This window comes from Triturus cristatus, chromosome 3_1 (genome assembly GCF_964204655.1).
Source record: "Triturus cristatus chromosome 3_1, aTriCri1.1, whole genome shotgun sequence".
Taxonomy (NCBI): Eukaryota; Metazoa; Chordata; class Amphibia; order Caudata; family Salamandridae; genus Triturus; species Triturus cristatus.
Window position 1 is genome coordinate 429,328,856 of NC_140583.1, and position 26,663 is coordinate 429,355,518.

General features: G+C 46.9%; 1 protein-coding gene across 1 annotated transcript in view; it reads right to left on the minus strand.

The window, feature by feature from the left end:
• The window catches only part of SHC4 (SHC adaptor protein 4), a 316,130-nt gene extending 289,829 nt beyond the window's left edge, over positions 1 to 26,301 (minus strand). The window contains exon 1 of the mRNA XM_085644213.1: positions 24,936 to 26,301. Within this exon, the coding sequence (XP_085500339.1) occupies positions 24,936 to 25,508 (573 nt within the window). The 5' untranslated portion in view covers positions 25,509 to 26,301. The remainder of the gene's footprint in view (positions 1 to 24,935) is intronic.
• Between the last annotated feature and the right edge of the window lie 362 nt (positions 26,302 to 26,663).

A 26,663-nucleotide genomic window follows, 5' to 3' on the forward strand; every position in this document is an offset into this window, starting at 1 on the left:
CCACTCGCAGGACCTCGTGCACACCACGCCAGAATCGCTCCACCTTTGGGCATTCCCACAGAATATGCAAGAAAGTTGCCAAAGCACCACAACCACGCTTACACAGTCCATCCTCAGCAAAGCCCATACGTAGAAGCCTTGGCCCCGTCACGTAAACCCGGTGGAGGATCTTAAGCTGGACGAAGCGAAGGCGAGCCGGGATGGCCACCTCCTTCGGAGAGGCCACCGCGGAAATCCAGTCCTCGTCGTCCAATTCCAGCCCATCGGCAACCCAGGCCTCGCGGAGGCCAGTCAGCAGGCCCGATCGGTCGTTGATCAGTTTTTTATATATAAGGGAGATCGTGCTGTCTGGGACATGGCCATCCAGCACTCTGTCCTCCAGGGGGGAAGACTCCGGAATGGACGCGACATCCGGGAAGACGGAGCCCAGCGCGTGGCGGACTTGTAAGTACCGAAAGTACTCACTGCCTTGCAACTGAAACTCCGTCTGCAGCGTCTCGAAAGTTTTGAATCCCCCCCTCGTCCAGAGATCTCCCACTGTGCTGATGCCGATCGTATCCCACTTCTCGAAGCCCTTCGAGGTCCACAGGGAGCCCAACCTCGCAGACGCATATAGCGGTGACGCCCGGGTCAAACGGTCCTTCCACCCCATAGCTGCGTTAGCCGCGTGCCATACACGCACCATGACACGCGTCGGTCCCGTCAGGCGAGGGTCCGGCGCGCCAGAGTAGAGCGCTCGATTGTAGTCGCCACCGGGCAGGAGCATCTTGTCCATTTCAAATGCCGGGTTCAGGGCGGGCCCGTAAAGGCCATGATTAATCGCAGCTAGCTGGGAGGCCCAGTAATACCGTTTAATATCCGGGAGGGCAACCCCCCCATCGTACCACGGGAGCGTCAATTTAGCCAAGGCAATACGTGGCCTCCCGTCCCAGAACAGGCGACGCTGCAAACTCTCCACCTCACGGAAGTAGCGCGCCGGGACCAAGTCCATAGTGTTCTGGAGAGCGTACAGAAAGCGCGGCAACGACATCATCTTAAACAAGGCCGCTCGGCCGAGCGGCGAAAGCGGCAGACGCCGCCAACGCACCACGTCCTCCTTCAAGCGCTGGAGGGGGGGCAGCAAATTCCGCTCGTAGCGGGCCTCCGGGTCCAGAGTAATATATATACCCAGGTACCGAAACCCCTGGGAGGCAATCTGGATCGGACAGTCCCGTGGTAGGACCGGAGCCTCCCCGACAAGCACATATACACAGGATTTCGCCCAGTTGATGACGAGGCCTGAGTTGCGACCGAATGAGCGCAAAACATCAACTAGGACGATCAGTGATTTACGCGGGGAGGCGAGATATAGAAGGATATCATCAGCGTAGAGGGACACACGGTCCTCATGCTCGGGGGTCCAGCGGAGACCACGGATGGAAGGGTGCCACCGCAGCCACTCCGCCAGGGGCTCCAGGGCCAGTGCAAACAGGAGAGGCGACAGGGGGCAACCCTGTCGCGTGCCCCGTCCCAGTGCGAATGGGGCCGAAACTCGTCCATTCACCACCACCTGCGCCAATGGGCCGGAATACAACAACTTGACCCAGCTGATGAAGCCCGGTCCGAAGCCAAACTTCGCCAGCATCGCCCAAATGTATGGCCACTCGAGCGTATCAAACGCCATGGTGGCGTCCAAGGACGCCAAGATGGCCGGTTCCCGCACGAACGGGACACGCGCGAGCACCCCGTGCAAGCGTCGCAGATTAAGGGCCGTGTTACGATGGGGTATGAAGCCGGACTGGTCTTGGTGGACCAAATCGCCCACCACGCAGACCAGCCGGTTGGCCAGCACCTTGGCGAGGATTTTGGGCTCCGCGTTCAAGAGCGAGATAGGCCTATAGGATGTGACCCGCTCACGGGGTCTCCCCTCCTTGTGGATCACCACGATCGTGGCCAGACGCTGGTCCGGCGGAAGGGAACCCCGCGAGCGGGCCGCCAGGAACATCGCGCGTAGGTGGGGCGCCAGTACATCCGGTCGCAGCTTGTACAGCTCGATAGGGATGCCATTGGGGCCCATGGCCTTGCCAGATGCGACCGAGCGGATAGCAAGGGCAATTTCGTCCGAGGTGGGAGGAGCGTCCAGCGAATCCCTGTCCTCCACCGAAAGGGAGGGCAGCGCGATGTCCCGAAGCAGGGCATGGGAATCCTCCTCCGAGCAGGGAGAAACCGGGGAATACACCTCGCGGAAATAATCCGCGAAGCAGGAGACAATGGCGTCCGGCTCGGTGACACACACACCATCCATCCTCTCGATCAACGGAACCACACGACTCGCTCTCTCCTTTTTGTCCAACCACGCAATCAATTTACCAGCCTTATCACCCACATCATACAGTCGCCCCTGTTGCTCTCTACTGAGGCCCCTGGCCGCCTCCGTGACGAGGGCCCTATAGGCCGCCTGCTTGAGGTGTAGAACATGCAATGTGGCATCCGTCACCCCGCTCCCCAGGTCACCCTCTAGTTCAGTAATTTCGGCCTCCACCCGGGTTACCTCCTCCCGCTCGCGCCTCCGGGCATGGGAGATAAAGGAGAGGGCCTCCCCCCTGAGAACTACATTAAAAGCCTCCCAAAGGGAGATAGCCGAAGGGACAGACCCCACATTCTCCTCAAAGTACCGCTGCAAGGATTTGATCAATTCGGCTCGAATAGTGGGGTCGCGCAGGTACCAGGCATTGATTGGGGCTACCCTGCCCTCCCCCCTCGGGAAGACATCAAAGTGCAACAGTAGTGGGGAGTGATCTGAAATACCCCGCGCCAAATGGCGCACCTCTCCCACTCTCCCAGCATAGGCCGCAGGGACAAGGACATAATCAAGCCGCGAGAGGCTACCATGGGCACCCGAGTGGAAGGTGTATTGCAGCTGCGCGGGATGCTTTAGTCGCCAGCAATCCACCAATCCTAGTGTATCTAAAAGGCCGGACAGCCACGCCTGTGCCCGGGGGAGGTCCCTGGGGGGATGACGATCCATAGACCCAGAAGCCACCGCATTGAAGTCCCCCCCAACTACCAGAAGCCCACCCGGGAGGTCAAGGAGGAGGCGCCCCAGGTCCGCAAACGTGGTAGATTGCAACCCCGGCGGAACGTACACTGATACAAAAACGACCACTCTGCCCTCCATTCTACCCACCAAGACAGTGTAACGTCCCCTCTCATCATGGCGCACCTCATCAATCTCCAATGGGAGCGAGTTCTTAATCATGATGCCCACCCCCCGCGAGCCCGAGGTGAAGCCCGAATGGGCCACCAAGCGATAGCCTCGCCGATTCATGGCATGAAAGGAATTACCTATAAGGTGTGTCTCCTGCAGGAAGACCACATCTGGTGAAATTCGTTTCAGATACTGCAGGACCACACCACGCTTAATCCTATCCCCCAGTCCGTTAACGTTCCATGATAACACAGTCAAATCCCTACCCCCCATCATACATGGAAGCCATCAGTCGTCCCCCAAAGAGCATCTCGAAAACAACAATACAGTAAAGGGTTCGCCTTGCGGTGCAAACAAACAACACTCCACCCCCGCCCACCCATCCCAACAGAACTCCCCCCTCCCTGCACCCCTGCATGAGCCCAGACAGCCCCCCCAAAGTGCAGTGTGCCTGTCGCCCCATAGACGAAAAACTAACTAGTCCCCCAGAGGAGGAGGGAAAGCCCCCAATGGACCCCGTACGACCTCCATAGGAGGGGAACATACACGATCAGTGAATGGTAACCGGAATGTTGTCCAGAGCAAGGCCTACTATTCACCCCTCAGTTCTGATCCGGCGAGCCCTCCCCGCCAACCGCACCCCCCCCCACCCCCCCGGCCCCGATCCCCAGGCAGAGTATCCAACCAGTCCCCAGCCGCCTCGGGACGGTCAAAAAAGTGCGTGCGACCATCCACCTCCACCCTCAGCTTAGCTGGAAAAAGCATTGAGTACTTAAGGTTCAGGTCCCGTAGGCGACGTTTAACTCCGAGAAAACTCAATCTCTGCTTTTGGACCGTCGGAGTAAAGTCAGGGTAGAAATTCACGTCCATATTATCGAGCTTGACCGGTCCCTGTAGCCTGGAAGTCTGCAGGATAGCGTCTCTGTCCCGAAAGTTAAAAATCCGGGCAATGAGAGGCCGCGGCGGGGCTCCGGCCTTAGGTCTTCCTCCGGGGACCCTGTGAGCACGTTCCACCGCAAAAAGTTTACTCAGCCCCCGGGGCTGGAGACGGGTGAGGATCAGGTCTTCCACAAACAAATCTGCCGCCTCCTCCTCCCGTCCCTCCGGCACCCCGACAATGCGAACGTTGTTCCTCCGGGCCCGACCCTCGGAGTCCTCCAATCGACGGTCCATCAGGGCGCTCGCCTGGCCAAGCCGGTGCACCTCCTTTTGAAGGGCCGCCACGTCTGTAGTGAGACTCGAGGTGGTGTGGGCCAGGGAATCGACCCGGTCATTTGTTTTAGACAAGTCGGCTCTCACCAGGCCCACATCCACCAGGGCCGAGTCTATCTTCTGCGCCAGAGTATCAAAGCGCTGGTCCACCGAGGCCTTCATCTCGGCAATGGCGCCCATGACGTCCCGGAGGGTCAGATCCGCGGGCTGAGCAGACGCCTCAGTCGGGCCCGCGGGGGATGTACGCTGTGCCTCTGGAGATCCCTTCTGGAGGGTGTAGCGGTCCATGCTGTTAGACTGATGTGCCGGGCCACGGCGGGTCGATTTCACCTTTGCCCGGTCGCCATCTTGCTTTGTGGACATGTCGCACTCCCAAAGTCGTGCCAATCTCCTCGAAAGGGCCGATAAACCAGTTCACGGGTTCCGGGGGGGGGTGACCACTGGACCGCAGGACAACTCACAGCCGGCGGGTCAGCCGGGCACCAGGACAAGGCCACACCACCGCACCCCGCTCCGCAACCCTACCTCGCTTGAGGGCAAGGAGGGCGCAAAAGCGAAAGTGAAAGCGCGGGGTACGCGAGTCGCCCAGCCCTGCCCGCCGCTGTTGTTCGCTTTGTCCCCGGATCGCCCCACAACTCCAATCCGGGGGGCCGGCGCGGAGAAGGCCGCAATCTTCGATCGGTGCTCCCACCAGTGTCCGGGGTCCGATTCGAAAACGGAAAACGGGTGCCGCCTCAGCTCGGGTACACAGACACAGTCCCCTCATCAAAGACAGGATATAATCAGGATTAATTCAGGAGGTCGCGGAGGTCCTCGGGAGCTTCGCACCTACGCGGCCATCTTGGTTGCGCGCTAGGCTCCTCCCCAATACTCTATTCTTGACTTGCAGCAGAGAATTTTCAACTAATTTTGTCACAAACAGATGTGGATATGACTCACTACTGGCTTTTATGCCACTATTTATACTAAAACATTTTTCAAATCGGGAATAGAAATCACTAGTGTCTTCATCTGGCTTTTGTTTACAGGCTGAGATTGCACCCCAGTCTTCCTTTTTCGTAGTTAATAAACGTGGCAGTACCTGTATTAGTAATCCTGCTAGTGCTGTAGTCTTTTCCCCAAGCCCTGCAGCTCGGGCCTTTTCTTCGTTTTCTAACGCTGTCCAATCTATCTTTTGGTCTCCCACCTCCCATTCCTTTTCTTTGAGTTTCTCATAAACACCGGCGGGTAATAGGACTTTTAATATTTTCATAATATCGGGGTAGGTATACTCTCCCATGAGTAACATGTCTTTTATCTCACGGTGGAAACCTGCTGGATCCTTGTCATGGCTGGGTACTACTTTCTTCATTTCTAATAATTCCAGTTTAGTTATAGGCGTGTACACAAACACGCGTGTAAAATTATCACCGGCACCTCTGATTGGGTGCACTTCGCGTAACGGGTTCTGTCTATCTATGTGATACATTTTTCTTCCCATAATGGGAACTGGAACGTGTTCTGGGCATACGAAATTTAAATATTGGTTTCGGGATTCTAGAATTTCCTTAATCAAATCAGTACCTGACCCTCTCCATATATTCGTGAGTAGTTCTGTCAATATGTCAGGTAAGGGTCCTGGATCGGAGTGTTGGCTTTTATATAATATAAGGAGGTGTTGAATCATGTATACACTAGCTAAACGCTGTTCATATGGGTCAAGATTCAGAAACGTGTGTGCAAGTACATCATCATTGTATTCGCCGGGACTGTCAGCCCATTGTACTGCTGACCTGGCTAATTCTTGTTCGTCCATGGAATCGAGCATGTGGTACCCCCTTCGATCTCGGAGTAATTTATCAGCGGCTTGGAATAGGTGTTCAGGGGATTTTGTATTTAACATAGGGTTTGGAAAATGTCTATTATATTCTGGACGTATTGGACGTATCGGGTCATTAAAACCTCTGGTATTATTATGGGGTCTTCCTCTACCTACATAAGCTATTGTTTCTAATTGCTCTGATTCTTGCTCCTCCTCTTCTTCTGATTCTACTCTGTCGGTTTCTCGTCTTTCTTTATGTATTCGTTCTACTTCCTTGCGGATCTTTCGACACATGGCGATTATACATGCCTGTCTATCATGTTTCTCTTCTGATATGTTCTGACCCCATTTGGCAAGTCTTTGCATGGTATCGTGATCTGCCCCAGGCCTGTCTTGATTCCTGATTACACAATTTATGAAAAAACGTAGTAGTTGTCTTAGGACATCCACTTTCTGGTATTCCATAGCTTCGTTAATACTTTCTGGACCTTGCCCTGTTTGGACAAAGCGATATATTTCGTCTAGGTGTTCACCCATTCCTGGTATTGTCATTAAATATAATGTAGCTCGTCTTATACGTAGTGATGATATGAGCAATTTATCCTGTCTACCTGGTACTGGGTCGTATCTACAATCCACAAGCTGTTCTTTAAACATGTCAGATGTCGCTAGTTGGGGTGTACGTTGGAGTGCTAAATCTCTAAGGGTCTGTTTATTTCGCGGCGGGGTGGCAAACATGTCTGTCGTACCTCCTGTAGCACCATCTGAGGTGCTAGGCACGAAAGGATTCGTTGGGTGTAGGATAGAGATTGTAGATGCGGGAAAAACTGTAGAAACGGACGGGCCTGTTGGAACTTGTGTAGGAGTTTGTAGTTGCGGGGATACAGACGGATGCTCTTGGTGTTGAACACCATCGACAAGCGGTGTGGGTGGTATGGCATTAGCATACTCGGGAGCTGCGTCATCTAAATAGGAGGAAAGGAAAACGTCCTTTGCTGTTTTGGGATGAGTTTTGGGATGTGCTTTTATCGGGAGCAATGGAGGAGTTAAGTCTTTTGGTATTTCCGGGGTAGCCTTAGGTAACCCTTCGGCCAGAAGAGGATACATACCATTCATAAGAGCGTTTCTTTGTCTATCTACTTGTTCTGATTTTACTCGGGTACCTTCCTCAAGTAATAGATTTTCTCGGGTTTTGTTTGAATTCTCTCTACCTTTCTCTTCCTGTCTGAGTGCTTTTTCCGTACGTCTATATGATTCTTTACGCCATAATTCAATGGCATCTTTCTGTGACTGTCTGGCTTTCTTTTTCCATAATTCTTCTTCTACTCTCATGATGCAATCTGCATCCCAGGTCCCCGCTGCGGGCCATCTCTGACTCTCTGGTAATTCTTTGGTGTAGTCCACCCATAAATCAAGAAATAATACGGCATCTAGGCCATGCTTATGATACATAAAGTACCCTGGAGTGTCCCTAGGTGGGATGGGAACAGCTTCTTCGAGTACACCTTTTCTAGTTTTGATCTGTCTTAGTTTCGAAAGGAGCGGCATTTTTAGACCTTATTACTAGAACACACTTTATACAAGAAAACACAATAATGAACAGTCATTCACACCACAATATATAGAACGTATTTAAAACATTTAACACTTAACAGTTTTACGAACAATGATAACTAATAGAAAACTAGTTACTGACATAATACTGACACTAGATAATACTTATTTATACTTATTTATATGCAAAACATACTATATATACTGCTAAACAGTACAGATACACTGCTAAAACAGTGCAGACCGGATTTGTGTACCCAAACCCGTCTTGACCGGCACAGACTATGTGCACGTTAAATGCCTCCCCGGTAATGGTACTCACCGGGTAGCTCGGAACGGAAGGCCTCGGAACGGAACTGAAACTGGACCGGACTGGACTCGACTCGACTGGACTCGGAACTTCGGAACCTGGTGGGACTCTGTATACCTCGGATCTTGCTCTCTCAGCTAGGCTCTGGTCGGGATACTTCGCACTTCTCACCGCCTCGTCTGGGTGTTGATCGCAGCCTCAGTCGTCCCCGCTTGGCCGGAGGGAGATACAGGAAATCCTGCAGGTACGCGTTTTTGTCCGTTCAGCTGTGGCAGGAGACCGGGCCTGCAACGCACCGCCGGCGTGTGAGATGAGAAAGTGTCCCTGTTCGGGCGCCAATTTATGTGGTAAATATTTCATTACCGGTACTATTTTTTATGCGGTAAAGTCTATTAAGAATAACTCAGTAAATATAAGAGGCAGAATCCGTGGTATTAGAGGTTTTAAAAGGCTTTATTCCTATACAAAGGAATACAATTCGAATTGTAGGCATTCTATTCCATCACCACGAAAGTTCAGGAAGGAAGGGCATACATTATTGACAGATAGGCAGTTTTATAGAAAATACATTACAGTGAAACAGATGCAAGAGGCGTAACAGCTGATAATACAGATAAACTGTGCATACGTAACTAATAGAGGCGGTCTTATGGGCGTAATTTAATAAACGTCATCATACATGATGTCACAAGTGGGTGGATCCATAAGAGAATCCTGCAATGTCAGCAGAAATAGTTGGCAGAGATGCGCGCGCAGCCGCATGACGTGTGATTGACGTGCAACTAGAGGGTGAAGGGGACTTGACATTTAGCTCTACATGCGGAGACAAAAGTCTGGGGGTCATGTCAACCTAATCCCAAATCATATCTAATATCCTATGTTTAAAGAACTGTGTTATCCAAAAGGAGAGGTCTCTAGGATAGAATCTATTCTATACTGACTGTTAGTGCGTGTACAAGCGTCTAATTGTCTACACTAGATGCGAGGGGGTAGGAATATTCCATGGTAACGGGGCTATGAATTACTTGCATGAGGGCAGCGAGGCCTGGCCCTTTGCACGGTAGCTGGAGGAATGTTTACCTAAACTACTAGACAGGAATGCATCGGATGAGGAGCGGAGGAGATAATCTTGAAGGTGAAATACAGTTTTTGGCAGGCGACAGGCTGGATCAGGCACCGTTAGCCACGCAGGGAGTAGGACAAAGTTCATGGATACAGATGCAGGCTCAGACTGGAGCTTTCAGAGGCAGAAGGCAGGAAAAGGCTTGATGACAGAATTCGGGCCTACTCGCCTGAATCTGTAAAATGTGGAAAGTGAACCACATAAAGTCGGTGGCCTTTCATACTTAGGAAAGGAATATCTGACCCATTCATGGTGGTTCTGAAAGAGGACATGTTGACGGTGGACGCACATATATTTGCGTCTTCAAAACTGGAGCAGGAGGGAACATACATGTACTTATAGCATGCACATGGAGCCGTTGGGGTCTACGATAGGGGACATAACTGATCACAAAATTCATATTTCCTCAGTGGCGCAAACCAGCGCTGCAGGCCCACCAGCAGCATTTGGTTTACCAGCCCTGTGCACACACAGGCCACGCTACTAGGGACTAACAGGTAAACCAAATAAGCCAATCATGGATATACCAATTCACATGTCATCTTTACACAGGGAGCATTCGCGCTGTGGCACTGAATGGCAGTGGCACAGCGCCCAGAGCATCTATTACCAGCAAAAACAGAGGAGACAACAGCGAAAAATGGAAGGGAGACCCACGCCAATGGTGCCAGGTCTAACAGGTAAGTAGTGCGCTTTACAAATCTTGTGATTGATTGACTGATTGAAATTCTTCAATTGGATTTGTAACTCTCAATGAAGGAGATTACCACATAATAATCCAGTTTTCTACAATAGAAACTACAGTTGTGCACTCCAAAATAGAAAATTCTTATTAACACCCCCATTCATGGTTCTGAGAAAGAAGAACATATGTGGTGCACTGTCTTCTCAGCTTTGTAAATCTTTCCCGTATCAAGGTCAGAAACCGCATGCTAGCATTTCAGTAGGGAAACAGGAGACCAAGGGAAGGCAATGAAAGAGAGGCAGTGACCTACCTCTCTCACTAATATATAATGTTTCATTGTTCACATCTAATCCTTTCAGTAGCCTCCTCCTTCACACTGTCACCTCCTTATTCCCCTCATCTCCTTCCACCATCCTTTTGCCTCTATCCCACACTCTGTGCCTGTTTTCTGTCCCTGTCCACCTGGCCTTGTCCCAGCTGTATTTTCTTGTGAGTTGGAGACGATGGGACCCTTTTGGTTCCTGACGGACTCCATAGAACAATGACATAAGTGCGTGGGTGTGGGTGATGGAATCCATGATATAAAGTGTTCAGTTAACAGTTACACACTGAGAAATAAAAACATTTACTACCAAGCTCCTTGTGCAGTAAGATTATTTGCACGAACTGGAGCTGGGGAGGACGCTACAACTGGCGATGAGATAGAGGATTACATAAATCCTGCGACCCGAAGAACGGAGAGCACTTTCCCAGAGAGTTTTACCATGATCCAGCAAACTGCTCGTGCGTGCCTCATGTGCCTCAGAGTGAAAATCGACAGTTGGCATATGTGGAGTCAAAGAGCTGCTCCAGCTGCTGCAGCATCGTGATTGACTGGGAGAGCCCGGGAGCCAGGGTACTTCCGGTGCTGAGAGAAGACAGAGGAGATGTGTGCGGCGGCCGGGAAGGTAAGTTTATTTTATTTACTTTTTCATCTCCAGCCTCACCACCCCCAATCCGAGGCAGCCGCCACTGATACTTTGATCCCAAAGTGCAGATGGAGGTTGTTGATGCAAGCCCGTGGGGTTGGGTGCCATTCTTGCCCAGCACACTGGACATCCCAATTCCCCAAGACACATTGTGGCTTATGCTAGCCAAAGTTTGTCAACAACAGAACGTGCCTATTCACAACCTGAAAAAGAAAACCATCGTGGTATGGGCTTGTGAACATTTTCATGTGTCCTATATTGTGAGCATTTCACAGTTGTCACTGACCCACCAAGCATTGTTCACCATTTTTGGCAATCCTAAAGTCAAGATGCCCCCACGCATTGAGAGGTGGGGGTTGCGTGTACAGGTGTATGATTATACGATTGTGCATCGTCCAGGAAAATATCAAAACCCTGCGGACTTCTTCTCACATGTGCCAATACAGTGTCATAGCACTACTTCTAAAGCGGCTAATGTCTGTTACCTTCATTATGAAGTCCAGTGCCCCTGCTTCCATATGGGTCGACCAAATAATTGCTGCCACGACTACTGAAAGGGATTTGCTAATACTCAAAGACATTATTACACACCAATTGTGGTGAAAACATACTCAACCTCTTCATGATGACTTTGAGTAGCAGAAATTCAAAAATGTGTAAGAAAAAATTTCACTTATTCCAGAGAATCTGAGATAACAAGTTATTGAACTGGCCCTTGAGGGACTCCATGGAGTTGTTGCTATGAAACAAGCTTTACCGGACGGAGTGTGGTTCCCTCCTCTTGATGAAAGAGTTGAAAAGGAGCTAAAAGCGTGTCATTTGTGCAACTGCGTGTTTTCCAGAACAACCCAGCATCCGTTAAACATGTCTGATCTTCCAAAGCATGCATGAGAGAAGATTGCAATTGATTTCTTAGGACCCCTTGACAATGGACATCATCTACTAGTAATTGCTGATGAATATTCCAGTTTTCCCTTGGTGGAAGATCTGTCATCAACTACTCAAGACAGAGACATTGAGAGACAAGAAATAATTTTTGCAACATGGGGGTTAGTTCGGTTTTGAAATTTGGCAATGGCCTGCCTTTCAATAGTTGAGAATTTAAATATTTTCTCACTCATTTAAATGTTAAGCATCAGAAAAGCAAACCTCTCTGGCCACATGTGAATGGTTTTGTCAAGACATTTATTAGTACCCTCAAGAAGACCATTCAGCGTACTGCACTGGAAAACCTTGAACTAAAATCAGTTCCTCAGTCTACACTTCGTGCATACAGGTCAACTCCCCAATCTACTACGTATAAGAGCCCTCTCACTTTAATGTTTGGGACAGCCATAGGCACCAAATTGCAACAATGGACCACCGAGTGATCTGTTGACATTGATAAACTTCAAACCACTGATTCATCTCACAAACGCAAAATGAAGACCTATAAGAACTGATTCCGCTGTGCTCGAAACACTGTGTTCAACAGAGAAGCCATATTATCATCAGGCAGAAACAGAAACACAATTTTAATGCTGCTTTTGATGCTGCCCCACTGAGAGTTGTGACTAGTAAAAGACATATGATGACTACTCGCCATCCTGGAAAGTCCATTACACGAGATTCTTTACTTTTCAAGCACCTGCCTTAACCTTTGTCAACCCCAGATGTCAGGAGTGAGACTTGTCCACCTGAGAATCCAGAGAGCCCAATGATAATCCCAATGTCTCTGTCACCAATGCCAGTCATGAACACTTCTCCGGCATCTCTGCAGCCTCACATGGCTGGGTGATTGATTCAAGCACCAAGATGACTTATTGAAGAGTTGTAATGTATATATGTATTATTGGTACTTATTATTTAACAAAGGGGGAGATGTAATGTTTTGTGAGTTAGAGATGACAGGACCCCTTTGGTTCCTGACAGACTCCATAGAACAGTAACATAAGTGGGTTGGTGATGGCATTCATGATTTAGAATGTTCAGTTAACAGTTACACACTGAGGAATAAAGACGTGTACTGCGAAGCTCCTTGTGTTGCATGATTGTTTGCATGTACCTGGGCTGGAAAGGATGCTACACCAGCTCCTGTGTCTGTGTGCCTTACTCCCTGCCCATGTCTTCCTGACTCAGTCCCTTTCCTATCCCTATTCCACTCCAGTGCCGCATGATCCTTCCTTTTCCAATGTCTCCATCACTTTCATTGCCTCTCCAACCGTCTGTATCTCTGATCCTCCCTTCCTATCACTGTCCCTACTTGTCTCCCCCTTTCTCTCAACCTGTCCTTGTTCCCATGTCTATTTCCATCTCACTGTGCCTCCCCCTTGTCCATGACCATCTCTCTATCCCTCCCTCTTCGTCCCTATTCTTTTCTATCCTATCCGCCCCTATCCGTGGCCCCTCATCAGTCCCTGCCACTGCCTCCTTGTCCTTCCATCTTCCCCTCCCACTGTCCCTGTCTCTTCATATCCCTGCCCCTTCATCCCTTTCTCTATCCTTCCCACTGTTCATGTCCCTCTATTTCCCTTCGTCCTTCTCCAGTCCATCTCTTTGTGCCTGTTGCCTCTCCCCTTCTTCACTCTGTCCTTCCTTTCCTTCTGTCCCTGTTACCATGCCACTGCCCCTTTTTTCTGCCTTTCAGCACTCTGCCCCTTTCGTTCTGGTCTCCCTATCACTTAGCCCCCTGTCCTTTTGATCCCTGTTGCTTTATTCATTTCTGCCTGTGCCCCTCTGTCCCCGTCCATCCATTGTCTGAAAATATAACATATATTGTATTGATGCACATGCACATGAAACTTACTTTTGTACTGACATCTCAAATACAGCTGGGAAAAACTCAACAAAGCAAGCAAAGTCATTGGAAGATGGAAAGGCCAGCATGCTATTATATTTTGGTGAACTTTTGTCCAGTGGTTGTAAAATGTGGTGAATTTTTGTCCACCAGTTTTGCATCTTTGTACGATAGAAGTTTACTATACATATACGTATGTGTTGGAAAGTGACAAGTTTTGAGACCCCCTTATAACTTTGGAACTGTTTCACCAATCTACACCACATTTGGCTTGATCGCCGTTTCTTATAAATTTGGTGTAAATTCATCAGGTGGTGACAATCTTATTAAGAGAGTAAAAAGTGGTGACAATCTCGTTAAGAGAGTAAATATTATATTTTCTATGGAGTGTGGTGGCAATCGTATTTATTAATCCACGAACCAATGTAGATCACTGGGAAGTATAATTTTGCGCTGTACCAGTCACAGTTTTGTAGGATTTAATCTGGAAAAGGTTTGTAAATTCGATGTTTTCTACTTTCGAATTTTCTCGGTGTGCAATTGTATGATTTGCACAATTATGCGTTCTTAAATGTTATCACCTTTATGCAGTGAAACATGTTTTATTTTTACATTTTTCCTCGGAGTAAATCTTTTTTACTAATTGAGAAACTCATTCTCCTACATATAGTTCGAGAGCGTTTGATTCCTCTTCCCACCCTAGCACAGGATGAATTCCTGTCCTTGACAGTAGTACATCTCACCACATTCCAAAGGTGGGATGGAAAGTGTTTGTTTATACAAAATATCAGTGCTAATTACGTGCTGAAACGTCCACTCCACTCCCCTTCCATGGGTTTTCCTCCCATGTAAGATTACTTAGTTGTTGGGTATGATTACTCAGGAGTAAAATATTTTAGCACCGCAAGGTCACTTTTCAGGTCTCGGCTAGCGAAGGCTGCGCTTGCGCAGTCTCGCTCGCGAGATTTAATATTTTAGGAGTGGGGCTTTAACCCGCCCCTTTTTTTCCCTCTTCTCCATTGGCTGGCCTCTTAAATGCTGGTCAGCCATTGGAGAAGAGCTTTGTCTCTCCAAACAAGCTCCGTCTTTTTCAGATTCGTGGGCGTGTTTTTTCGATTCTTTTGCTTTTTTGAAGCCCCGCCCCTTTCCGCCCCTTTTACATGTGATGGGCGTGTTTTTTTTTTTTTTAAGTGTGTGTGGCTCTGTGTGTGGGTGCAAATGCAATAGGTCTCGCATTTGAGAGTGATTAAGCTATTTACATTGTAAATAACAATGCCGTTACATTAAATATTTTAAAAACAAAAACATAAACAAAAATAATGTCATGAGCAATGCCAATAGCTCTAACTTTAACAATGCTGAGACCATTGCATTGTAAATGCTTGTTGAGAATTTCCTTGGAGTGGTTAGTCCATTTATGGGCGTGTGTAGGTCTAATTGGTGGGCACAAATTATTTGTGAATGGGGCCCTCGTATTCACTTTCATCAATAACCGTCATGCCTTTATAAATAGTATACTCTGACTTCTGCTTTCCAATTTTAAATTTAACATTACTCTTAGTGAAGCTTTCCAAAAATAATGTTTCCAGTGCTTTTATTAACATACAGTCGTATCTTAGACTTTTAACTTTCACCTAACATAAAAAATATTTTACTTATAATTATTTAAATATTTTTTTATAATCAAATCGTTATTTATAAAGGCGGGAAGAAGGATGACCTTTCATCCTGTAGCCTAGCAAATAAACTTGATTGTCGGCAGATCAGGGCTTACGTTGACCTGTCCACACATCAGCTACTAAGAGGTAAAAAGATGGAGGCCTATGTGTGGGTTACCCACACACAGTGTAGTTACGGCATATGTCTTCCCTTTCTTTTCTACCCCAGCAAGTTTGTGGCAACCCAAAGCCTTTATTCTCTGACATTTCTTGCCCATTAGCAGCTCAGCAGAAAAAATAAAGAGTACAGTGGGTGGATGTCCCCTACGTGTCATAGAAGCTTCACTGATTAAGACTATGTTGACCTTTCCCTCAGCACCTCACACAGGGGCATATTATCAAGGACGGCGTTAAAATTATTGCCGGTTTAGCGGCAGAAAACTGCCGCTAAAGCGGCGATAATGGGCTTGATAATATGCCCTGGAGAATTCCAATAGAAGCCCAGGTTCACACCAGAACCTGGACTTCTATTGGAATTCTCCAGGGCATATTACGAAGCCCATTATCGCCGCTTTAGCGGCAGTTTTCTACCGCTACACTGGCGATAATTGTTAACGCCGTCCTTGAAAATATGCCCCACAGTGAGTGTCGAACCAGAGATGCAACTCTGACTACTCCCACCCACACAATAGCAATTGAAAATTAGCTTCCTCCGGCACCTGTTCTAAAATCTAGGTCTTGGTTGAGGATTGACATGAGCGTATTTGTCAGAAGATCCCTCCACTAGTCCAGTCTTCTACATTGCTCATTAGTCTATAGATCCACTCTCGTGGGTGCTAAAGGCTCAGGCGTTGAGTCATCTAAAAGCCAAGTGTCCCAGAAGTACAGGGGTCGCGAGAGAGAGCATATTGATTGAATCTGCAATCTTTTGCAACCAAAAAATGACCTCCATGAACTGCAATCCTCTTGGTAATTGGAACAAAAATGTGACCTCACCGGCAAATAGAAGAAAATCTGTTGACCTCCTATAGTCGATGGGAATAAATTTAAATCTTGAAGTACTGATAAAAAATTATGAATCACGAGCTAAGTATATATGTAAACTAAACCCTACTTAAATTAATTTGCAATCAGCATCCTTTATTTCACTGAAAAATTGCTTGCGTGACCACCTGTGTCCAGTTACTTGTGTACAATGTAAGGTAATGTAAAAAAAACAAATGCAGTTTTTGCACGGTTCGCACACATTGCCCTGGGAGCCGTTGCTCTTTTTAATTCCTGACCTCCACTTATCACAAACTGATAAACTGGTCATTTACCACCTAAAACTATAGTTGCAATAATGCCCTATTTGCTTCTCAATTTTCTCTATCCCAAGATCACTCTGTCATTCCAGTCCTGCCTTCGGTGCCAGGTATACGCTCCTTAGAACAACACCGTCCTTATGTTAACATTAGAACCCACACCCTGAAAGTTTACGTCTCTTTTCCCAATTCTGTCCGTTTCTTTTTCTCTACACTCCCTCCAATGTTTCCACCGTCATCAGCAGTTCTTTAAATGGGCCGGTACTGTCTGGTACTGAGTACCGCCACTTTTTTAATTATAGGAGGAGAGTACAGGCACCTCTCAAGAGAAATGTAATACATTTAAATGGAGAGTACCGGCACTTCTCAGAAACAAGAAGGTACTCTGGAACAGAGTACCTGCACTTCTATTTTCCCATTTCAAGCACTGGTCATCAGTCAGAAATAGATCCATTTTTCCCTGCTGATATGTATACTGCATTTAATAATACAGTGTCCGTATGCTAATATGTACCAAACAAGTATGTAAAATATGTAAGGCTTGTATATACGTTTCAGATTTTCCTGGTATCCTAAAAACCACTGAGGACACATGATCTGTAGAACAGACAAGTTATAACTTGTCAGACACAAGAAAGTAGTCCCTTGAATTTGTTGTTAGAAAACAACATGTTTCAACTGCAAAGAGCCATACAGAATAACAGCAACGAGCTGGCAGAGAACAACCTGTGTTCAACAGCAATGAGCTGGCGGAAAACAACCTGTATTCAACAGCAACGAGATGGCAGAGAACAACCTGTGTTCAACAGCAATGAGCTGGCAGAGAACAACCTGTTTTCAACAGCAATGAGCTGGCAGAAAACAACCTGTTTTTAACAGCAACGAGCTAGTAGAGAACAACCTGTTTTCAACAGCAATGAGATGGTACTAAACAACCTATTTTCAACAGCAACGAGCTGGCAGAGAGCAACCTGTTTTCAACAGCAATGAGATGGCAGAAAATAACCTGTTATCAAAAGCAACGAACTGGCGGAGAACAACCTGTTTTAACAGCAATGAGTTGGCAGAGAACAACCTATTTTCAACAGCAACCGGCTGGTGGAAAACAACCTGTTTTCAACAGCAATGACCTGGCAGAAAACAACCTGTTTTCAACAGCAACGAGCTGGCAGAGAGCAACCTGTTTTCAACAGCAATGAGATGGCAGACAATAACCTGTTATCAAAAGCAACGAACTGGCGGAGAACAACCTGTTTTAACAGCAATGAGTTGGCAGAGAACAACCTATTTTCAACAGCAACCGGCTGGTGGAAAACAACCTGTTTTCAACAGCAATGACCTGGCAGAAAACAACCTGTTTTCAACATCAACCAGCTGGCGGAAAATAACCTGTTGTCAACAGCAATGAGATGGCAGAAAACAACCTGTGTTCAACAGCAACGAGATGGCAGAAAACAACTTGTTATCAACAGCAATGAGCTGGCAGAGAACAACCTGTTTTCAACAGCAATGTGCTGGCAGAGAACAACCTGTTATCAACAGCAATGAGCTGGCAGAAAACAACCTGTTTTCAACAGCAATGAGCTGGCAGAGAACAACCTGTGTTCAACAGCAACGAGCTGGCAGAGAACAACCTGTGTTCAACAGCAACGAGATGGCAGAAAACAACCTGTTTTCAACAGCAATAAGATGGAATAGAACAACCTGTTTTCAACAGCATCCAGCCGGCAGAAAACAACCTATTATCAACTTTAATGAGCTGGCAGAGAAAAACCTATCTTCAACAGCAATGAGCCGGCAGAGAGCAACCTGTTTTCAACAGCAATGAGCTGGCTGAGAACAACATACTTTGAACAGCAGTTAACGTTTAGAGAGCAACCTGTGTACAGCAGCAATTACCTGCTAGGGATTAATCTGTTTTTAACAGTAGTGAGTTCACGGTATTCCAATTTTAGACTTTTAATTTTATGATTCCCTAGAAAACTGATAGCCTGGCATGGTCAATCTCTGCTGCACTGTGCCTCGTTCTTGGGGTCAATGGTGACCGATAGATAGACCCACATCAGAAATATTTGAATTACAATAATTATTAGTCATACTGGGGGTAACCGGAGAGTTCACTGCAGGTTCAAAGAACGTCCAGAAGCTTAAGCAAAGATAACGTATTGATGGCAATGAATGGTTAAATGGCACAAGGTCCTTTGAGGTGCCTTGTAATAAGGAGTACAATTAGCTTGATAATTAATTTACTGTTTTATGTTAGGGTGAAGCTGATCAACATTTAACATTTCTTATGTATAAACTAATTCCCTTGTGCAAATATGTCACAAAAACGGATATCAGTAAAACGGTCTTGTGCAAGATCTAAATACACAGGAGTCTACCATATTAGAGATTGTTAATACACTACAGTGTTAATATGAAGAGCACTGCTTAAGTGAAAATGGTCCTTTATGTAACCAAAAACAAAGATTGTTTCTACTTATCATCTCTCCACAGTCAATGGCAGCTAGCTGGGAAGCCCCTGCATACAACACTGATCCTGCTTTCGAGCAACAGACCCAGGCCATCTCCTGCCACACATTAGATGAAGTACCAGCAGGCCAATCAAAAGCAAGACACCAAACCCTGGAAACGTCATGCACATAAAACATGCTTTGACGAAGTGTCTCCCCTTCATGGCTTGGAAATCCAGCACTATTTCAAGCCTGTGATCTCCTCGATGGAGGGATCTTCAGAGATAACCAAGGCTCGCCGCTCCTGCATGGTGCAATCGCACAGACACGCTACACAACCAGTGTTGGAACAGCACAAAAACAACCAGAAAAGGCAAACTTTATCTGGTGATCAGTCAGACCTACATGAATCAACAGATAAAGGGTTCGCCCAAGTCTTTCTTTGTATGGAGAACTAGTAATCATGAATGCGTCTTTTGGCCAGTAATAGACATTTGATTGCATTGGGCCCCAAAGTGAAACAGTACACAACACATCTTAAGTATTAGACTGTGCATGTGGACAGCAGCATGTTTATTAGGGGCAATGGCGATTCAGGTGTGGGAGCTTAGTTGATTCATGCAACTACGGGGGAGATCTTTGTGGTCCTTAACAGTCAGGTTTCCAGGGGCTGAACTCAGGCTTCATCCAATAAATCAAGAACTCTGAGTTGAGTAATGCATTTTACATAACCATGGTTAAAGGGCCATGGATATCCCCTTCCTAAAGGTATGTTATTATAAACCAACTCACATTTTTTATTTATCCAAGGAAAAACAAGACATGAGGAATAGCGCGAAAAAACACACAGCTTAAAACTTGGGTTTGACTGCCTATAAAATGTCTAATGCTTATGAAGAATTTTGGGCCTCATTATGATGTCGGTCGGAAAGCAATCAGACCGACTCCTTTTCAGGATCGGTTTCGACCGAATTGTATTCGGCGAATCCGACCGACCGATTATGATGGTTCCGAACACCGTTTGGAAAGTCTCCCATTGACTTCAATGGGAGCCTGTGATCCGACCAAAACACAGGCTCCCATTGAAAAAAGCATTAAAAATGCAATAGGTCTCGCCTTTCATTAAGTTAAAGCCATTTGCTTTGCTATACAATACCATTAGCAAAGCAAATGGCTTTAACTTAATCAAAGGCAAGACCTATTGCATTTCCAATGCTTGTTACGGGTGCTGCTGGGTGGGGCGAAGTGTTTATTCCACTCCCCACAATTAACAATAATGGGTGTTATCTCCAGGGGTGCGAATTAATGGAGCTTATAGGTTGTACCGTGGGAATCTCCTGAATAATTCTTTATCTCCCCTGCAGTTTGTCCCAAAGATTTGGACTGCTGAGAGCAGCCACAATCTTCAAGGGAAGCATGACAGGTCCACATTATCTCCATGGACATTGTAAGCTCCAGTAGGGCCGATAACTCGGTTACCGGCCCCATCGGGCACTGCTGGGTACTCGTAATAAGGCTGTCTGCCATCTGAATCTTTAGTAGAGAGTCATCGCGAGATGCGTGATTACACTTTGAGTATCATTCTTGTGTCTCCTCTTCCTTTCCTCTGTCAGAAGAACTTCCATTCCCAGTTCCAACTTCTCTATGGCTCAGGTGCCACAAGGTCTACTTTTAGAAACATCAACTGTTGTCGTTTTCGTTTCGTTTCTAAAAGCAGGCTCAAATTACTTTAACATAGCAAACGTATCTATTACCAGAATTAACAAAAAACAACCTGTGATCTGTCCCCCACACACCAATAAATGTAATCTCCCCAAAAAAGCAAAAAAATGCCCTTCTTTTGTCATATATAGCGACCACTGGAGCAGGGCAAGGGTGGATTTTGTCGAGCAGGTGACAAACGTCAACTTCAACAGAATTTTTTTAGACTGAATATTTTATCTGCAAGAGACTCCATGAACAATATGAAAATTCTATCTGTGGGATCCAGGACTTAGGCCCCAATGCAGATCCGTGAAGCTAACATCATCTCGGGCTGATAAAAGAAAATTATTTTTTGAACTGTCCATAAAATGAATGCCTAATTTTGATCCCTGCGCCTGCTATTTAGTATTCAGCAAACTTCGCTCCTGCTTTTAATCTGCTAAAGTTTTTAAATGTGAACTCATCATTAGTTAATCCCCCGTCCCTGCACAGTGGGAGCGGTTCCCAAACTGGAGTTCGGGGACCACTGGGGGTCCCCGAAGCCTCCTCAGGGGGTCCGCGACTACTTTGAAAATCGAATAATAATAACAGATCATTAAGTGTAGATATATCAAGAGGCTAAATGTACAATTGAACATTTTAAAACATACTGTAAATGTGAAGGAATTTGAAACTGGAGGCTAAAAATGTAATTGGTATTCTCAGATTGATTTGCGGGAGCAGTGCAAGTGCATCAAACGGAATATAGTATGGATGATGAGTGGCCTCAATTGAATTTAGAAAAGCTCCAATAATTCTATTAAAATTACATTTTGATTTCTACTTTAATTATATGTTTTCTAATTAAATAAAATGTGTTATTTGTGTATTTGTTTGATGAATGTTTTTTTTGTATTTTGTGTATTGTTTTGTGGTTCAAATCATGAACATTGCTTAGGCCGAGGTCTCTGACTTCCAGTAATGACTCATGGGGGGTCCCCGGATTCCTAATAAGGATTCAGTTGGGGTCCCCAGGTTCCAGTAATGATTAAGTGGGGGTCCCCAGGAGTCAATAGTTTGGGAACCACTGCCCTACATCATTAAGCATCGCAGTCATTTATAATAACTTCCTTTCAGCCCTGTTGTATCAGAAAGTCAAAGTGACTTAGAACAGGCGCAATGATCTTGTGAAATTGTTGTCCAAAATGTAAAAGATACATATTACTGATGGCGAATAAACTACGAAAATACATTACAGCATAGACTGCTAATTAAAAATATTTTTTGGTTTTTTCGAACGGCGAGCCCCAGTAATTTTCTGCACCTGTCATCAACAGCCTGAACGAAAGCTATTTTCCTGTAATCAGCTCCCTTGATTCTGAGCACTGCATATGTACAGAGAACAAGTGCGAACTAACAGATTTGTGGGGCCTCAGCGCCCGCCCGGCCTGCAGCAGCGCCGTCTAATCTAAACATGAACCTGCGTAATTCTACAGTGGTATGGTGGGGGTCGTATGGGTACAGAAATTCCGAGCATGTGCTGGGGGCTCGAAAGAAATGACCCACAGGCCTGACTGTCCCACTCGCTTCGTTCACACACAGAAATATTTGTGGCACTGTCACAACAGCTCTCTGTCCCACCTTGGACAAAACGCGTCCTTAGATTTACTTACCACCAGACGTGGGATGTAATATCACAACCACGTTTTGTTCACAGAAAAGCCACATTTCAAGGACTGGAGATGAAACATGTGGCATAGTTTCTGAGTCGATCTTATCAGACAAAGGTTATTTATTCCGTGTCCCTGGTCTTTATAAACACTTTCTAACAGTCCTTCAGATTTACAACTTTGGTACCGGCAGGAAAAGCCCCTATTAGCACTGCGTTTTCATTTTCCAAAAGCAGGCCACTTTGAGGGGGCTGTTGTTGGACATCAAAAACATTGCCAATATATCATGAGGATCAGCGATGTGTTTACCCGTTATGGTGGACAGCGTGCATTTAGGATGCCAGTCGACAGCAAGCTCTTGTTTATTCCGTGCTATGCTATAACCTGCAGCTACTGCTGAAGTCCTCAATCGTGTAAGACTTACAGATATAAATAAAGCAGGTGCCCGAGTTGAAGGTCAAATTCAGTATAAGTGCTTCCTGTTGAGGTTTAATTTTTGTGACAGGAGCATCGTCGTGCCAGAATGAATCCTGCCCTGCATATTTATTCAAGAAGATGCCACAGTTTTGTGCAATACCTCTACTTATTTGTTTGCCTCCTGAGAGATGAGCGCTGTTTCCAGGAGAAGCAAAAGCGCGGGATTATTGCGGGCTGAAAGCTTCTCATCTGTTTTCTGCTGATAGAGGTCGGTCCTGTCCATTAGAGCCGCCTCCAGGAGACCGGGAAGGAGCCGGGAAGCAGGAGGGGGCGGAGGCCAAGAGAGGTGGAGGCAGGATTACAGAAAGGTGAAGAGGGTACTCTAAACTACCTTTCACGCTTGGAGGGCAGGGTTGCTGTTGGCCCAAGAATAGAAATGATAGGTCCCCCCAGCAAAGATTGAAGAGGAATTTGGCTGAGGGGGGAGTTCATTTGCGACCCTGTCCTTGCGTTCTTCAATGCTGAATAGACAGTAACTGAATGTAACGCTTGGCCGTGGGAGACGTACTTTTCTGCAAGTACTCGTGTTTGTGTCCACACACATCGATTACTAATTGCAAATGACTCACATCTCCCAGAAATCCGGAACCTGTTAAAAATCGGGTGATCGGTTCCCACACAAGGCCACAACTGCTGAAACTCGGCTGATCCCACACAAGACACACATACCAAATGCTCTAGTTGTACAAAAAAACTCATTCCTCACTTGAAAGATTTTATTAATTAGCAAAGAAATACGTTTGGCTCGCAGACAAAGGTAATAAAAATACTTGTGGAACAAAACATTTACTAAAGAAATGCTTTGTGTATAGAATACATGTATGAGCTAAAGAATGAAATGATTAAGGGTGGGCGACAATTTCCGTTCCCTCGCGGATCGCGGAAGTTTCGACATTTTCGCGTTCCACGCGGAATGCGAAAATGTCGAATTTTCGCAATTTCCACGAGTGGAACGGAAATTGTCGCCCACCCTTATATGAAACACATAGCCCCATAAAGATAAGAAAGCTTTTGCGACGCAAGGAAGGCAGATGAGCCCGTACAAATGGGACGGCTCAAAAAGCCGAACAAAAACATCACTACCAACTCTTTTCCGATGGCTGTCCACCGTTTAGCATAAACGGTGACGCCAGCCAATGGAAAATAGGGGCGGGGCTCAATGCCCTTTACACAAAATACCCAAAATCATTAAATCTTGCCAGCGAAACTGCGCATGTGCGCAGACTACGCCAGGCGAGACCTAAAAAAGAGTGGTTATGGAGAACCTTGCACCCTCTCGCAGGCACCCCATGCTGACTGCCACACTGTGCATGGTTTTAAAGGGGGGCCCCTTGGATATCCCCAAGGGCCACAACCGGAGGCCTCAGGGTAAAAGGGGTGGCCTGTTATGGGACCCCAAAGTCAGTTTCGGACAGCCGTTTCATGTCAGATAGACAGATTCGGAAAGTCTGTCTGAATCTGACATCGTAATAAGTCGGTCGGAAACACGGTCTGTAGAGCTGTATGATTCAGGGCCGACTGACTCGGAGTCTCCAAATGCCAGTCGGAACCGAGTCGGAAGGACCAAATGATTACCTTCTATTGTAATCGGTTGGTCGGAAATGTTTCTGCGTTGGTCAGAAACATGGGTTTCGACATGGATTAAGAAAATACGAATGCCGTTCTGAGCCTTACCAACCAACATCGTAATGAGGCCTATGGTGTCCCGTGCAGCATGGAATGTTTACATAGTTATGACTAGGACAACATACTACTTATGTACAGCTGCAACTGCCTACATGTCATTTGAACTCATTTACTAGACTCATTTGTCAGTGACATCATTCACTTTTTGCTTGTTCAGAAGCACTGGTTCTATGAAAAGTTATGCAAAAAAAGTTAGGCAAAATTAGGCAAAGTTATTGTCGAGGTCCCTTATACTGACTTAATCTTTAAAATGAACTTTACTTGAAAGAAAAATCATTTTCTCAGCTTAAGAAATAAATAAGAACAAACTTTGTTGAATGACTTGGCTTTGAAGCAGCGAGCATGGTGGCCATCCTCTAAGTGACAAGCCCTGAAGATAACTTACCCGCACAGAGTAGCTGGTGCCAGTCTCCAGGAAGCTGTCGCCGCTGGAGAGAAGGCTCTTGCCGGGGGTCTTTGGAGACATTGGCTCCTCTAGGCCCATGAGCACAATGTCATCCAGAGGCTTCCCCAGTATGTCCTGCTCCTGCCGCGGAGAGGAAGACATATAGCTACTAAAGCCGACCTCTGTGGAAACAGGGCTGGCGGGCGTGCTCTCCGAGAGTTTTGTCTTTGGCACTTCTTTCGACCCCAATGAAAAATGTCGGAGCCCGAGCAGGCTGGCGGGGTTTGACAATTTGATATTTGCCATCTTGGGAATGAGAGTGCAAAAGTTGGTCGAGCTGTCCTGGGCCACCAGGGTGACATCCTCTGTTGGCAAACTCCGTGACAAGGAGGGAGCAGGGGGGAGGCGCGAGCCTTTGACACGAAGAGGCGCGCTCTGACGGCCATCCTCTGAGGATGTCACAGAGTCATTCCGAAAGCGGCTGTATTTGGTCCGGTGAAGCATCCCTGGGTATCTGAAAGGTCCCAAGTGCCCGGTGTGTCCGCTCGAAGTATGCAGGTCGCTTTCTCTCATAGCCCTCGGATTCTCTTAAAGGGCCTTTTGCCATAAAGTGCCTTTCTTCTCGCGCCCGAAGCAGAGCATGGGTGAGCGCGTCAGCAAAGCAATGATAAACAGGGATTCCCCCGCCGAATGGCATTCAATTATTTATGAGGACTCGGGGAACGTAAAGGGTTTATATCTATTAATCTAGGAAATCAGCCACACAAAACCGGTTAGGAAGACACTAGCAGTGTCATTTGGAGAACGAGCTGTTGGCGGGTCCCAGGACACCATCGCGGTGACAACCAGCCAGGCGCTTCCGTCAGCATCCTCCTCTTCTGGGAACGGGGCGCGGGAACTCCGCTGGCGGAAGAATTGCGTCGAACCCGTTGCTTCGCCGACCTGGAACAGCGAAGGAGACGTGCGGAAGGGGTTCGCCCAACAGAGCCCGGGGCTACGTTCAGGTGAGCGGTACAGGTGATGATAACCGGGCGCAGCCCCTTCAGGTCCTTTCAAGGCATTGCTTCGTCTGAAATGTAGATGAATGGATAACAATCTGAAGACTGGATCAGCGGGGCTGGTAACAAATTCGCCGTGCAGAATTCCGTCTGCAGCCTTGCAGGATGTTCAGTGATGGATTTACGTACGAGGCACACTGGACTCTTATTGCAGATAGCCTCGGACGGAATCGCCCCAAAGAGACTCTCGCCTGTCTTGTAGGAGTCTCGGCTGTTTCCCCCCCTCAGCCTCCTCGTCTTCACGCACGTCCTGCAGGCAATGGCGATTTCAAGGCTGCTGCCGTTTTTATGAATGAACTTCTCTGAATGAATTGCTCGCTGTGTGCAGCCTCATAAATCTGTGAATGGAGCAGAGAGCCCCCTGTAATTGACTGGCAGCCCCAGGGGTGTTTCATTTACAGCCAATCAGAAGGGACCACGATGACTCATCCACTATAAATATACTGAACCAGTGGAACGAAGATATCGAGGTTTTGAGAATAAAGATTTTTCTAATTCGTCGATGTCCAAGGGTTCGAAGAAACGTGTTCATATAATCTGAGCAAATGGAATAAATGCATTTTAGGGGCTAAATAATAAAGATAATCCTTTTATAACATGTTCACAAAAGAACCACCCGGAAATGTAATCTATTGCTCCCCCGAAAGTAGGACGGATGGTGCAGTTCCTG